This window comes from Oxyura jamaicensis, chromosome 4, assembly GCF_011077185.1.
Source record: "Oxyura jamaicensis isolate SHBP4307 breed ruddy duck chromosome 4, BPBGC_Ojam_1.0, whole genome shotgun sequence".
NCBI lineage: Eukaryota > Metazoa > Chordata > Aves > Anseriformes > Anatidae > Oxyura > Oxyura jamaicensis.
In genome coordinates, this window is record NC_048896.1 from 84,962,792 (window position 1) to 84,979,660 (window position 16,869).

Below are 16,869 nucleotides of genomic sequence, written 5' to 3' on the forward strand. Positions count from 1 at the left end.
TTCATTTGACTGCTTGAACTAGACAAGATCCATATTTGTAGAGGATGTGAAAAACCACAATAAGAATGTTTTTCCCCATGACAATGGCAATGACTTTGTCAGATGAGGTTTTGGCATTACATTTCTGACTAGAAAAAAATAATGCTGATGAATATTTTCAACAGTGTTTATTTAGAATCTTTCTTTTGGTCTTTCGGAACAATATTTGCATTGATTTTTTGGGAATTACATAAAAGTCTTAAAATTACCACTGTATTGCCTATTACAAAGGGGAAATAATAGTTATACACATGTGTTCCTTTCAGTGTGCATTTGTTTGCTTGCTTTGGTGGAAATCTTCATAAAACCCCTGGTATGTTACGTAAAACCTAATCTGTCTTCAATTCCATGCATGAAAGCAGTTGAAATATGTTTTACTTCTCTATTTAAGTATAGAATTATGTCTTCAGGACATGTAACTGATTTTAAAACTGACTGACCAATGAACTGGGAATTGTGTCATTATCTTCCATGCTGCATGTCAGCATCTTGCACTGGAAATGTTTTATCCTGTATAGAAAATACTAGTCAAATACAGTGAATTCTTTGTACAATGTTAGCATGAGTTATTCAGTCCTTCATGAACTGCCTTGACTTGTGCTGTTGGAGAACCACTTTTCCTTGAGGTATTGGTGTTCACAACCAGTGTGCCACCTCCCTGCCTCCTGTCTGGTGAGTCCTGCTGCCAGGGATTCTACAAAAGGACAGAAATATGGAAGGCCAGTGGGAGAACAGTGTACATAGATATCAAAAGGACTGAGGTCAGTGAGATGATGAAGTCTCAGGTATCACTCAAGGCAGCTGAATTGACAAAAAGAGGGAAGTAAATCTCTTTCTTCTTCCTAAAGAAGGGGAGAGGGGGTTGAGTCTACTTGGAGTCTGTTTTCTCACAACTTTTTATTTATTCTTTTAGGAGCATACTGTGCAAATTAATCCTATGTAATAGAAGTAATAGCTATGTATTTCAATTGCAGGTTAAAAAAACAATCTTCCAGAGAAATAAAAATCTTCCAAAATCTTCCTCTTTACATTTAATATAAACTGTCAACTATCACAGGGTTCTGTTTTTCCTTTGTATAGACAACATCAGCAAATCGGACAAAGTATTACGTATCTTACCGTCGAAATGGCTTTGTACAGATGAAGTTGCCAAAATATGCATTGCCAAAAGTAAGTATACACGTTTTTCTTTCCAATTCTGTATTTTTCTTCTTCACTTTCACAGTAAACTAGCTTTGCTCCTTTTTAAACCTCATTATTTTGAGATGATAATTTCTCCTTGTAAGGGATTTCTAAATCCCATTTTTGGTATATTCTTCCCCTACTGTTTGTATGTTTATTCTAGGAAAGTAATAGCTTATAAACCATAGAGGACAAGAACATAGGATAGCTTATACATCATCAGTCACCACAATAGTTTCTGAGCTTTGCTTCCATGAAGCTGTGCTACATACCCCATGGCAATATAATGATATTGAGCAAGTGTTCTTTCAAGAATCAATTACAGTTTAATTCCACATGGTGTTTTCTGGTATAAGCATGAATAGTAATGTAGGAGAAATTTAGCAGTGGATGGGTCTCTATTTCATTAAAGAATTCCAATATGGACTTTAATTGCTTAACAGAATGGCAGAGATTTTTGTGAGATTCCTTCAGTCTAGCATATTTTTATAGTGACAAGGTTACTATATTTGTGCAGTAAAGTACAGACAGATATTTAGATACAGTCTGAATGATGCAATTGAAATTTTGTATTGCACACAATGTTTCATGTTTTTATGTATAGGTAGAAAGCATCTGCAATCCTGAACTGAAATAGTTTGCAGGTTTTAAAGACTCAGTGGATAAAACCCAGCTAACCTGATCTGGCCTCACAGTTCACCTTGCTTCCATCAAGAAATTGTTCTTCTGACCTCGTGATGTCTCTCCCTTTTCATGTGATTCTTTAGAATTCCTTCATTTTACGTATTAGAGAATAGAATATATAATTGTTGCGTGTCTTAAAATGCATTGGTTAATTCCCTGCCCAAGTAGTAAAGGACAAAAGAGTACACTGTATTTACTTGTTTTGTTGTTATTTTTAAAAAGCAAAGAAATTGTTAAATACTGTTTTAGTATTTTATTTTTTTAAACTAAGTGATGGTCTGAAGACTTCTGCTTTCAAATATACAGCATATTAACAAAACCCTCAAATCAAATCCTCAGATACTATTTAGACAGGGATCTGAAATTTGGCTATGTTCTCAGTAACATTATGTAGATGACTGTTCGTTTGTTTCTTTATTTTGAAAAGAAAGGGATAGCCAGGGACAGGTAAATATATCAACCCTTCCACATAATTATTTCAATGTTTTAAGACCTTCAGCATACCCTTTATGCTTTCTTGGAGGAATTTGTAATTAGGAAAACAACGGAAGAATACCCAGATGTAAATGTTAAAATGTTCCAAATGTGGACATCCTGAGAGATTACAGCCCACAAGCAACTGCTGCTGGGGCAGGGACCCCCAGATGACTGCAGCTTATGGGTGACCCACACGAGGACAGAAGAAATGAAGAGGGAAGGAGCAAGGGAGGAAAGCAAGGAATAAGCAATGAAATAAACCTTCTGGCTGATGACTCCAACAGCCCATTACCTCTCTGAAGGGGTTGGGTGGGACTGAATTACCACAGAGTGGAAACAAGGAAGTTGAGGCTATGAAGAGGGTAGAAGAGGTGTTTGAATGAGCTCAGCCTGGATATAGGAGAGGAAAGGTGTTTACCTCAATGTTTAAATGTTTTTGTTTGCTTGTCTTTGTTTTTCTATATCCCCAAATCAGTAATTAATAACATGTTAATTGTCAATAAATTAAAACAAGTAAAATTGTCTTAGTCTTGAATGTTTTGCCAAAATTCCTGAAGTGCCAGCACATTAGTGCAAGTGTTGATGATTCGAATTTGTGTTGCAAAAAAGTTGTATTGGGAATTGGAACTGGTTGCCCAGAGAAACTGTTGATGCCTGGAGGTGCTCAAGGCCAGGCTGGATGGGGCTTTGAGCAACCTCATCTAGTGGGAGGTGTCCCTGCCCATGGCAGGGTGTTGGAACTGGGTGATCTTTAAAGTCCCTTCTAATCCAAGCAGTTTTATGAAATGGAAGGGTAGAAATCTTGTATAGAAGAACTGAGCATTTCTTTCTGTGCTTCTGCACAGCCTGTTCAGGAATCATAGAATGACTCATGTTACAAGAGATCTTAAAGTGCATCTAGTTCCAACCCCCAAATCGGTACCTTTCCATTGCAGTTTCATTCTGATTTTCAGTAATCTACTGCTGCACTTTTTGTGCTTCCCCCTACTGCCATCACAAAGGAGATGGACATCTAACTTCAGTCTGTGAGAGTCGCACCGTGTGCTATGATTACAGACAGTAGTTTATATTCTATGAGGATGAGTACTTCAGGCATTCAAGAAAGTGAATTATTTATAATAAGCAGGATGCAGACTTTACCTCCTTCAAGAGATGTCTCTAATTTAAATATCAATATTAGTCATATGCTGTATTAGTAAAGGATGTGTTATTTTGGTTCAGATCTAGCTGTCAAGTACATCTTAATAAATGGGTGGAGGTTGTCAGAATCCAAGGACTAATTGAATTGTCTAGTTCTCGTAGTCATCCATGCTTTCAGTAGATGAGCTTGCATCATTGTGAAGAACAGCAGCAAATGTTATTGGGGGGCTAGAAACAAGCACACAGTGGGGGACCTAGATCACAGTCCCATGGAGCTTTCCTTGGCAGCAAACCCAGCTTAAGAAGTTCCCTTCAGTCATTCATTTCTACCACTCTTCTGCAGTCCACTGTGACCTCTGTAGTGTTTGTGGGGCCACCCTACAAACAAGACCAGTGCGGTGAAAAATAGCCTTAAGAAAAGTATGATTTGTTTTTCGAAAAGGAAGGTCAAGAAGCAATTTGATTATAGTGAAGAAGTCTCCTGATGGGGAGAAAATACTTAAGAGTCTTAAAAGTGCTTTTATAGAGAGAGACCCATAGACAGGAACTGAAGCCAGTCTCATTCAAATTAGAAACTCAGCTGAGCTTCTTAATAGTGTTGGTGATTAATTATTTGAAAAGGTGCCAAGGGGGAAAGTGACAGATATTTAGGTTTTGACGTTTTCAAATCATTGAGTGTTTTTTCTGGGGGATTTGCTCTAACCATATATAAGTTATTTGCTCTGTCTGCATCTTATAAGTTGTACAGAAATAATAGTTGGAAATTCTCTGGTTGGAAAGACAGTGAAGAGAGAAAACTAAGGGATCTAATAATCACTTTTAGCCTTAAAACCCATGTGCAAAGGATGCTTAGTTTACCAGGCATATGATCTTACTGAGTGCATTTCTGACATATTCACAGTGTTAGTCACAACTCACTGGTCTTTCTGTTGTATGTTGTCTGGATTGTTTTAAACAGTGCTGCATGCTGAATTCTTTAATTCTTGGAAAATGTGGGTTTTGTTCGTCTTTTTCTTTTTTTTTTTAAAGACTTTTAAGCAGATTAACTCCAGGCTTGGCTGAAACAATAAATTAGAAGCTAATAGTTTTATTTTGGATAGAGTCAATAGCTAGCTAGGAACAGGATGACTGCATCATTTGGAAAAGGGTGTTTTTGTGTTGTTCCTAGTAGAGGCAGTACCTGATGAGTGGAACGAAATAAACTGTATCCTTTTAGCATTTTTATGATGCCTCCAAGAGAAGTTTCTTTGGTGTCTGCACACAGCAGAGCTGAAAATTTCACTAAGACGGCCTGGAAGCCAGACATCCATTAGAACAGCAGTAGAAGTGAGTGATTTTAATGCCTTCTGTAAAAGATCAAATTTTTTAAAGTGATTTGCTATCTTTACATTATAGCAGATATTTTAGATACTACAGAAAATAAGAACACAGCTCTGAAATTTTTCATCCCACTGAATTTCAGTGGGAACCATCAGACTACAGTAGAAATGTATGTTTCAGTCTAATTTGAACGGAAGGAAAAGATAAATATCAGTAAATTACTGGTGAAATTTTGCAAAGAAGCAGGATATCAGCAAAGACACTGACATATACACAGTACATCTAGGACATGGTAGTGAAGCTGCTACTTTTATGGTGGTAGGTGATAAAGAAAATATTTTTACAAAGAAAAATTTTCAAGTTTGATTAAAAACTATAGCTTTTCAAAGAACTGAGTTTCAGGGTTTTTCAGTATTAGATTCTGCCTAACCTGAATATGAAGCAAGACTAAAATAGGCTACATCTCCTTTTTCTTGAAAGAATGGAATGAGGCTTCAGAAAATCTAGATGGAGCAGTGGTTGTGTACAGGGAAGGCAGAACTGTCAGAAGATACTGCAGGCTAGTCAAGAATCTGTCTGACAACATCAGAAGAGCCCCAGGCTCTAGCCTGAGGGAATAGCACTGGGCTCTTCAGATATTCCTTTTTTGCAGCACAGATGCATTTCACAGTGATTTTAAACGTGGAGATAGAATGAGCTCTTGCAAATTGAGTAATTAAAAAATGTTGTTGATGTCTCATGTTTTCCTTTCGATATGTAGATGTTGTAAATCTGAAAAAAAAGTCTATTTTTTTATTGTATTTGCATTTGTGTTTGTATTGGTCGAAATGTAGCCTCAAAGTAAAAATACAGAAAAGGATTAAAAGGACATATCTCAAGGCCTTCTTGCTTGTGAGTTGAAGGCTGATAAAAGCAGCTTCCAGACAAGCTTTGCAAGTTCTAAGCTTCATTTTATTTGTTGTTTCTTTTAGGCTCCAGCTCTACAGTGCACTTCAGATTGACTTTTTTGTAACAGATCATAGCTACATGTATGTACAGAACAGAACTGCTGGGGGCAACCTAATGAACAGAATTCAGATTATTTTTTAAGCTCTTTTCTCTGCGGTTGAGAGATTTTCTGTAGCATGTTTGATGTTGACATATGTCGAATCACACATCTGTCTCCTGTACCTGGCAGGAGTCATGTGCCGATTGCTGCCAGACAGAATGGTCACAGGTTGGTGAGGTCAGTGTCAAAGGCTGCCTCTATGCTCCCCAGAACAGGAGAGGAAATTTGGAGTTATCAATTTAACACTGCATTGGCTTTACACTATATTCTGTTTTACCAAGATTTCTTGTTCTCTGCTGCTAAAGGTAGATCAGAAGTGAGTAACTCATAGGAAGCAAATACCAAAATTAAGCCAAGAGTAGCAGGATTGCATTTGTGTTGTTAGACGGCTGCCTGTCCATGCAAACATGTTCCAGGGGATCCGGATCTGCCAGGCAAATGCAGCAATCCCTGTTGGGTTGCTTTCAGCCTAGAGCAGGGTTTCAGCAGCTACCACTGGTAGAGCATTTCTGCTAAGGGGAACAGGGTGTAGCACCATCCGTCAGCACCCTTGTATTGCACAAAAGGTCCTGCAGCAATGATTGCCCTTGCCTGGAAGAGCGTGAATTTGAATAGAATTGTGTTGGTTTCTGGTTCTTATTTGGGATGTTAAGTTATTCCTTAATGTGATTAACAGTAAAATTGGGAACTATTTCATTCTTCAGTTTAAGTGAAAAATGTCTTCAAAAATCTTGACCAAACCAAGAAATCTGCTGCAAGTCGTGTTAGTTTTACTGTTGCAGTTTGGAAGAATTTAATTATTCTGAGTCCCCTTGCTAGCTCTGGTAAATAAACTCCACTGATAATGATCTCCTTTTATCAACTGATACAAGGCATTCATTGATTCTGCATTTGTTCATGCCAGCTACAAAAACTCAATAATGGAGCAACTATATTGTCCTACTGCAATTCAGAAAGTAAAATACTTTGTTCTGAAAAGATATGACGTGGAAAAAAGCTTATTTCATCTATCTTGATCTCTGTATGTCTTTTCTATCTTATGAAATAAGCACTAAAATGAAATTTTTTAGGTAACCAAGATAAAAGAGAGTACATGGAACAAATAAAAATAAAAGAAGAAAAAAGAAAATCCCATTACCTTAGACAAAAGTGAATGTCTTTAATGTATTCATGGTAGTATGAGTTTCCTATACCTGCTTTTTACCAGGTCCATATTTTCTTTTTATTTGATTAGCACCTAGTGTTAGAAATACTGATAGTAGTGATATTTGAAGCAGTAGAGTTATTCCTTTCCTGGGAGGTGTCATAGCACCAGCAAGTGAACCTATGCTGTAGCAGCCGTCACTCTGAATGGCTCCCAAGTCACACAAATCCCTTTAAGGTGGATTCAAGGAACTCTTCTTTTCTTCACACCATAGCTTATTATTGATTTCTCTCCTTGCACTGTTTTACTCAGCCAGGCAAGGAAGATTAGGGAGATTATCTTTGGGATATGTGCCATCCAGTTACCTTGATTGTACTTAAGAGATTACTGGGGTATAAATGTGGTGCATCTGGAGGTCAAGGCTGAGACTACAGAGTTTTGAGTGCTTACATCTGTTGCACTTGTGATAAATTTACTCCTTATGATTCTCTGTTTAATTTTTCACTTGTTCAGGTTAATGTGTACCCCAGCCTAAGCATAAACCATTTGAAGGGCAAAGGGTGGAATTTTGACGTTGGATTAAGAATTTTAATATTTGAAAAATGAGAATTTTTAGGTTATTTTTGAACCTTCCTCAGTGACTAAAGTGCCACAGTTCTGTCTATGTAGCATTATACAGCCTATTCTGAATCTTGCTTGTGGTGTTTCCATTTGATGACATTTCCTATGTCATCAGCACATTTTACACAAAGGAGCACTGGCTTGCTCTATGATCCTTGTCATCTTTTATATCCTTCCGTCTTCAGGGTGTAATCCTATTTATTTGTGTCACAGGTTTTCTTAGCACAGTAATAAGCGCAGGTTTTCTTAGTGGTTAGTAACATAGTAAACCATATTGAGTGTTTCTTGAATATAAAATTCTAGAAGGTATTAGCAGTTTTAAAGGCAGTTGAGTTACTAAATGTAGATGGTACGGAGCTGTATACAATGAAAACAAACCGTTTATCTTCCCTTCCTCCTCTATACTTCTTGCATTGCTCCTACCCTCAGGTCTAAAAACCCCTGACTCTTAACTGTTTCTGCTTTTGGACAAAACAAAAAACAGACATTGTCTTTTTTAATGATGTTCCAATTTGTATGTGCAACATTTCAAGTAATCTCAGTAAGGTGTGTTTTTATTTTTCCCCATTTTCATAGAATCATAGACAATAGAGATAGAAAGGATCTTGAGAGGTCCTTTTCCAGAGCACGATCATCTAAACCAATCCTGACAGTTCCTTGTCTAGTCTACTCTTACCAGCTTCCAACGGTGAAGTGAAGAGTACTTTCACCTTCCTGAACAATTTATCCTCAGTGTTTATGACCAGACCCTACTATGGAAGAATTTTCTGATGCCTAACCTAAATCTCCTTAGCTGTGATTTATACTCACTGCTTAGCTCCAGGTAGACACAGAATACAGTTTATTCTGTGTTCCTTGGGGTGGTTGTTTACATTATCTGAAGGATGTTTTATGTCTACTTTCATCCATCCATAGAGAAACAACTATGTGGACCCAACTGGGTAGTAGATTTTGGATCACTTTGTATGTTTCTTTGGTTGCACTGTAAACCTATCTCTGGCTCTGGCCACTGTTTTGGACATATGAGTAGTTCAACAGATTTTTAGAGATGAAGATACATACATCTGTTCTTACTGTGGCATTACATTATCCAGTAAAGAGAGGAGGATGAAGGAAACATTATGGCAATAGAATTCACAGAACATACTGCACCAGAAACACCTTAGCAAACAGAACTAAGAAGTCTCATGGTGTTTGGAATAGTACAACCAGCAGTATAGTGAGTATTCTCAGAGCAGCACAAGAGCTTACAACCTAAGAAGATGAGATAAAGCAGAAAGAAAGTTGGTTGGCTGGCCTTAGGAATTTTGTATTTGGGAGGGACAGTTTATTTCTTGTACAAGTTACTATTGCTGAGTTTTGCAGAAGTATAAAAAGAGAAAGAGAGAAGTGAGAATGCTGAAAGCATGGGTGTTTAGGTGAGCAAGACATGGAAGACCAGAAGAGATGACAAACTGGACTGAGCAAAAGCAAAGTGGTAGGTAGTATGGGAGAAAGGATGTCCACGGAGTAATGGACATGCCATAGAGGAAGCAACATTCCTCTGCTATGACGAACCTGGAGAAAGATTCTGCCTGGGAACACCTGAAAGAGCACAGACTCTCTCATTTGAGCATGGAAATGAAAGGAAAGCACAAGATCTCAAATACTTAATGTGTATATATATATATATATATATATAAAGCAGCTTGGAGATAAACAAAAAGAAATGTTCCAAATCCTGAAGTGCTGTAACATTAGTAGACAAGGTCTTTATAAATGAATTTGAATAAATCACGTGTGAATAGCACAATTACAGGAAAATTACATGATCAGCAGGACTTTGAATAGCCTGCAGAATGTAGAGAAAAAACACAATGTCCAGCAAGAAGGCAATTGCAACAGCCCAAGCATGAAATCATCACAGAATGAATGCTTTCCTTATAGGATCTGCTGAGATTACGGCCTAAGGCAGTATCTGTGGCCATGAATTAGGTAAGAGCAATAAAAACTTGCATTCCCTGAATCAAGATATTTCATCTTTTTTCGGATGTCCTTACTAGTTAACTCTCTAGTGGCTGTAACTTATGTCTAGCAATATTTGCTGACATCCCATTGTCATGTGCTTGTCCTCTGTTGGGCAGTGGGCAGTTGGGCTCATGGGTTGGACTTGGCACACCGAAGTCCTGTTGTATTCCTTAATCATTTTTTTCTTCTTCTTAAATTCAATTTTACAACAATAGGAATAGTAAAAGAGAGACATAGCATAGATTTTATCTGGCTACATTTTAAATATCCTGTGTCGTTCTAAAGGATATTTAAGAATCAGATACAGAATTTGCAGTTCTCCTTACTTTGTCAATTAATTTTCCCAGAGGATTATGTCATAACTGTGAGCAGAAAGTGCTGTACAGGATTAGTGCAAGGTAGTATAACTGAAGGACTGTTTTGCTTCGTGGGGAAAAAGAAATCACTGTGAAAAGAAATAGCAGTGAAACTGGAAATTTCCAGTAGAAATTTCTACCTTCCAGTACAACTGGAAATTGGAAAGTGTAAACACAAAATGAAAAGAGCAAACTTCAAGGACATGGAAAGGTGATTTCACTTGTTAAACCCAGGATCTTATAAGTTCTTGCCTCAGAAAACAAATACCATCAAACAGGCTAAGTGTATGGGCCTCTTTCTTGATAACAGTAACAGCCAAGAGAGAAGTAAATTCCATTTGTTGCAGCAAAATAGTCCAGTTTAACCATGCTTTCATCTAATCTCTCCAGTCTTTCCAGAATTAATCTTTCCGTTCAGCACCACACATTTGGGCTTTCTGTGTATTCCTTCCATTGGCTCTGCAGCTCCTAAGACAGCCTGAGGGATGAGAACTGCAAATGAGCCTGTTCTGCCTGCTGTCCCCTCTGCCAGCAAGTGCCACCCGTGCAGCTACTGCCACCCCACGTGTAACTGGGGCAAGGAGGGGGCCTTTTCTGCATTCAGTAGAGTTCTGCATTTATTTCTGGGGCTGTATAGATCTGTTTTTTTAATTAGAAAACAATGTAAATGATAATTTTGCTGCAAGCCCTGGCATCACAGAAGAGTAAGGATTTTTTAGAGGTTTACATGTAGAAAGAAGAAGAAAAGTACTGTATTTCTCACTCTTTTGTTTGATTCTGCTTTACTTCTGTCTACTTATTGGGTAATCAGGGCAACTTTTCTCACACTGTAAAAGAAAAGGTGACTTCAATATTGTGGTTTAAGACAGGAGATGAAGCTCTGTGTACATATAAGAGGCTTTATAAAGAACCCATTGGGATCAGTTGAAGTGTTTTGCTGGCATTCTTGCATCAGAACAGTTACTATTTAGTAACTTTCAGATGGAAAGAATCAAAAGTTCTGCCAGACTCCCTGCTTCTGGGTAATTTTTGAGTATAAGATAAAAAGAGATCAACTAATGGAACATTAAACAAAAATCTACCTTAGTACAAAGTTCAACATGAAAGACTTTGAAAACAGCTCTGGGAGCTGTCATTGATAGAAAACTGCAGTTAGGTTCCTTCTTTGTGCCGAGATGTCAGATCTGTGAGGGAAAAAAAAAAAAAAAAAAAAAAAAAAAAAACTTTAAAAACACTTTACATGGTTTGTTAGTAAGTAACAATCTTTTGTTCATGTTAAAGTCTTTCCAACGTACTCTTTTGTTTCTATTGATGCCTTTTTTGAATCTAAGTTTCTCAGTCACATCAGGCGTCTTGCCTGAAGTGTGACTGCCATGCTTTGCCAAGTATTCAGCATTGCACATGCTTATATTTTCTGTAGTGTAAACTTGATTCTTACAGAATTAGTTTTATTTCTCTGTAAGAAAGAGTTCCATGAAGTATTGTTAATTTTTTTAAAGCTGATTTTTTTTTCCACTCCTGTTCTCTTAACAGTTTTGGTAGCTTTATTTCCTAATCACTCCATCACTTTAGTGATTTTTTTCCATAATAAGGTGGCCAGAACTGTATACACAATATCAAGAAGGTTATGAAGTTTACAAGCTTTCTACCTCCGTGACTAGAAGTCATTTCACGTGTGACTTGAACACCTGCCTTTTGGCTGCAATTTCCAATTACAAACTTATGTCCTTTTCGTGTTTGTTAAGCTTAGTTCATTGATGCCACTTCCTGATTAATTTCTTCTGTTTAATGTTAGTGTTAAATTACTTTTCCCAGCTGTATATTTTTTTTTTTTATATCTAAGAAGTTTGGAGTGGAGGAGCTGAAGAAACTGAAAGAAAGCTGTTGCAATATCCATGCCTGAAATTCTTGAGAAATGAATGTAGAATGTTGACTCTTGTGTTATTTCTGTTGAATATTTGACTGAATCTTTCTACATTGGTCAATAGGTTAACATTACAGACTATAATATACATCAACTGTGTGCATAATACGTACTCCTTCCTCTGTGTGACTGCTGGAAACTGTATCAAATTGTCATTGTGCTATATTATGCATAGTTCTTAATTCTTTGAGTATCTGATGAATATTAGTTTTAGGTTAGCTTTGTGTATGGTGTTATGAATCATACAGGTTTTCTATCAACTGTCATCCAGAGCTTGGAAAATCATTCACTTCTCTTTTTCACCCATGGACCTAAATGACATTGCTAGATTTGGAAGCTTTTTTTTTTTTTTTTTTTTTTTAACCCAGTAAGTATGATTTTTATTCAATTATGTAAAAGCCAAAGCAGATTGCAGCTTTCACACAATCGTGATTTTTGGTCTTCACTAAGCTGGTTTGTACTCTCTCTGATAACCTTTATCCAGAAGGCAGTGCCCGACCACTCTAATCAGCAGTGTGCTGATTAGTACTAGACTGGGAGATTACTTTCACCTAGCTTTCAGGTGTGTTTTACAACCCCCACACTCCCTCCACTCCTTCTGATATTCAGCTCTTCTGGTAGGCTTATTATTTGTGTCATAAAAATGATAAAAACAACAACAAAAAAAGCCATTTCTGTATTTTATTTTTTTCCTACAGGATTTACAGATAATCAGCACAGATGAAAACCAGGTATTTGTGGCTGTTCAGGAATGGTACCAGACAGACACATACAACCTGTACCAGTCTGACCCACAAGGTGTTTACTACTCCATCCTGCTGGAGAACGTCCGGAGCACAAAGCAACCAGAAGAGAATGTCCTGATAGATATTCTGGAGGTAGGCTTTTATCTCTTCCAATGTCTGTAGTCTGGGTGGAGTTTTAATTCTTTTATTTTGATTTAGGGATATAATTAATTTTATGTTACTAGAGTTTCACAGTTATCTTTAATGTGAAAAGACAAGGATTTATTACTCATTGATAGTGCATAATTTCTATTTGTTTTTTCCTCCTTCCCTGCTAGTGTGCTGTGGGCTCCAAGAACGAGGTTGGGTTACAAGGATGTGCAAGACCAGAATTGGTCGAGGGTTTCTGTAACATAGGAAAGCTGGCAGTGTAATTTATTGTTGAAGTAAGAAGTGTGTAGCTGCCTGCATAAGGCTCTAATTAGGTTCTTCTGGGTGTGGGAAAATGATAGTGTTTTTTATGTTGTTCTTGTTGTAGCCTTTATCTCCTTCATCTTTGTTTAGCTTTTACTTATCAAATGGCTGTAGTAAAACATTTACCAATTACCAGTGTAGGCAGAGATTATTTTCTGTGCTGTTCCTATTTAGAAATGGGTCTTCTTAATGAGTGAATCTACACATTGTGTGTAGCCACATTCCCACAGGGTGATTTACTGAGAGCATTATTTTACAGCTCTTTGCTCCTGGTCAGTCCTGCAGGATGCAAAGCTGGTACTATCTTTTTTCCTTGCATGACCTGGAGCATGTAATTTCAGATCACTTGTACAGAGATGCCATCCCTCACTGTCCTTTTGTCTACAAGAGTTGTTTACTTAATCCAGTTTCACTAAGGATTTCAAAGTGTTACTGAAGATATATTTGATAATGCAGAAAAGGAAGATATCCTAGATTACTCTGTACACTTGATTAATTTGTAGGATTGCATTAAAAACAAGTTGTGCAAATGATAAAGAATAATTGAAAGACAATTCCATGTCTTTAGAGCTGCATTGTAGGAAGACAAATTTATTTATCTACAGGAAGAAAGCCTACAGCTTTCAGATAGCCTGTACAACAAATAAATAGTGTTCATCTTCTTTTCTAAAAATGATCATCTGATCATATCTACAAGTAATGTATGGATAATTTATGGATAATAAAGATAAGACATGTTACAGTCCTTGGGATCAAGATATTGTTTAGTCTGATTTGTTTGGTTGGTTGCTTGGTTTATTTGCTTTTTTTCCTTTGGACATTTTAATGCACGTATCCCAACTTGGGGACAGGAATCTCCAATGCAACACAGAGAGACGATCCTTGATGGTTGACAATTTCCAAAATTATCAAGTGTGTAATTCTTCTTAAAATTTGCACTGTCTTCATTATCTTTTGCTGACCTCACTTCATCTTTTACTTGTACATCTGCTATAAACTCTTTTACTTTTCTGTATTCATTTTCTCTTATACAGTTTATCTTTTGTACCATATTTCATTTCTGCTCACATTGCAAATGTGAATGGAAAATAATTGTCAAATATTTGCATCAAAGAACAAAAAAAAAAAAAAAAGGGAAAGGCAAAGTATTAAGTGACTATACAAAAGCAGCATGCCCTTGAAATTTGTATCAAGTGCTGCCAAACTATGAACCAGTAAGGAATGTGACACAAGCATGTTTGGAAATACTACTTCTAGGCTGGATCCTGTTATGCCTCCTATATGAAAAAGAGCTATACAAGTGGCAGTATACATTCTTCATATTTGCTTTCTTTCCTAAACAATAAATTGTAGGTATTTTAATTTTAATCAAAAGCTTATGTTATATAGATGTATTTTTTGTATTTCAGTAACTGCTGCTAATAAACACTCTGGGACCATCTGAATGCCACCTCTTGGTTCCCAACTAATATAGAATATTATTCAACTGTTACTAAAAGAAAATTAAACAGTGAAGAAAATAATGTGTCACTGAATACACAGCCATAGCAGCAAAACTGCTTACAAAATAGTTTTATGAGGTACAAAGGACTTTTCTAAAATTGTTGGGGAACAACTAACCCCTGTTTTGAAAAATAGGTGCTCTGAGAACTAACCCAAAGGTCCAAGGAAAACCAAAGGAAAGACATTTTTGAATTTCCTGCCTTGGGTAGCTACTCTAGAGAGCTACTAATTTTGCATCTTAGGTAACTACTGGGCTGCTCATCAAAGTAGCTGAGCACTCCCCAGTGCTTAAATGTCCTCTTTTGCATAGGACCTTATTTGCCGAATGTGACTCTTCCCTTTTTCATAGAAAGATACTAATCTCACAGTGTTAGACTAGGGAACTGAATTAGAAAGTGCAGAAGAATTTTGGTCACAATTGAATCCAGAAGGTAAATTTGACATACAGCACTTAAAATATTTACAGAGAGTCAGGTGTGAATGTACAAAGGTCAGAAGACAAATACAATAGAAAATGCTATACAGGGAGAGGGGTGTTTTAAAGCTGCCATTTTTATGCACTGTAATTTTTATAGTAGGTTGTTTTGTTTTGTTTTTAATGCGCTTTTTTAGCCTAATGCACCTCTCCAAATATCATACTTCTGAATTTTCTCTGAAGGTAGATGCCTGGAATATCTTATTGTTTAAGGCAGGGTCATGCCTTTCTTTCAAAATAGAGCTGCTGAAGTGCTGGTCAGCTTTTATCGTTCAGAGCAACAGTGAGAAGAGTTAACTGGGACACTGGAATAATTTTTTTTCATGGCCTTTTTGTGCCTCATAGGATTCAAACCTTTATCTCCTGCATGCTGGAGAGGAGAGGTTACCCTAGCCACTTGGTTAGGTTAGAGATGGGAGTGGGAATGGAAAAGCATTTTCAGTCTGACTCGCACTGAATGATTATATGGAATGATTGAATATTCATTAAACAAGAATGAGAGGAGAAACAAAAATATTCATGATACATTGCTGGTTTTGCCATCCACATACGAAGAGAGAAACTTCAGTTGCAGTCCCTGATCTAATTATTGTTTAAATATTTAATAGCCTTCACTGCAAAAAACTACATGCACAGAAATTGAAAGCCAGGTCTACCTTTCCCAGTACATGTTTGAACTGCTAGGCATTTCACTCATACTCATCTCTGTGCTGTCTTCGGAAGGTGGAATACATAATAAATCCCTAGCAAGTTGAAATATCTTTGAAAGTAAAGAATGTATGTTCCTTATTTTCTCCTTCTCTTTCCCTTTATTACCTGCAGTGCCAAGTACCTTACTGGTATGTTTGACTGGGAGGTGATGCTGAGCTTCTGTCATCCAGGAAGAGTCAGTTGATCACATGTGCATGGGGTTTAAGTATGAAAGAGTTCATCAGAGAGATGTAAAATGAGAGAGTAGCAAAAGATCTGTAGAAGATTTGATTCTCTAGACTTAAATATATTTCCAGGTTCTAGGCTATTACTGTTAAGGGAGTTAATAAATTGTAGTGGGGAAAAACAAAAAATAAAATAAAAACAAAACAAAAACAACCAAAATCCAGTAAGTGTTTCTGATAAAAAGCAAATAGTAAGTCCAAGACTTATGTCATGTCAGCAAGAGGCAAATATTCCTCCTCATGCTGAGACCTGGCTGTCTTGTGCCTTTAGTTGAAATGACTGCTTCAGTGTTGCTACATGTTGCTATAGTGCACTGTAAATGATGATAAACATTTTTAAGTTGATGTAAATTGATGCGCATTTTCTATAATTTTCCCCAAATTCTAAAAACCTTCTAAATAATTGTAAGGTAAACAGGAGCACTCTTAAGGAAACCTTCAAACTTAATGCAAGATCTTACCTCACACCACTGGGTGGAATATTAAAATATTAAGTACATGTCAGAATTTGCTGTCTTGTAACTATCACAGAGACACATTAACATCAATGTCAAGTTTTCCTTGATTTTAAAAATATTGTCAACGTTTTATCAAAGGGGAAAAATATGTAATGCTCACCATGACTTTTGTCTTGTCACAATGCTCTTGTACTTTATCTATATGACTCAAATTAAAATCTGTAGAAATCAGAGCATTCTTAGGCAGAATGTTTCCATTTGGAGTCACTGCATTTTGCCCAGGGAAGGTATCAGACAAAGTTATTGTCACGTGTATTCTTGGTGAAAAAATGCTAGGCCTTGGCCAGTTATAGTTTT

At 36.8% G+C, this 16,869-nt stretch overlaps 1 protein-coding gene across 17 annotated transcripts in view; it reads left to right on the top strand.

The window, feature by feature from the left end:
- The window catches only part of SORCS2 (sortilin related VPS10 domain containing receptor 2), a 572,554-nt gene that overhangs the window by 479,142 nt on the left and 76,543 nt on the right, over positions 1-16,869 (top strand). For all 17 annotated transcript variants that reach the window (XM_035325108.1, XM_035325094.1, XM_035325097.1 and 14 more), the window contains 2 exons: positions 1,120-1,209; positions 12,641-12,820. In XM_035325108.1, the coding sequence (XP_035180999.1) occupies positions 1,120-1,209; positions 12,641-12,820 (270 nt within the window). The remainder of the gene's footprint in view (positions 1-1,119; positions 1,210-12,640; positions 12,821-16,869) is intronic.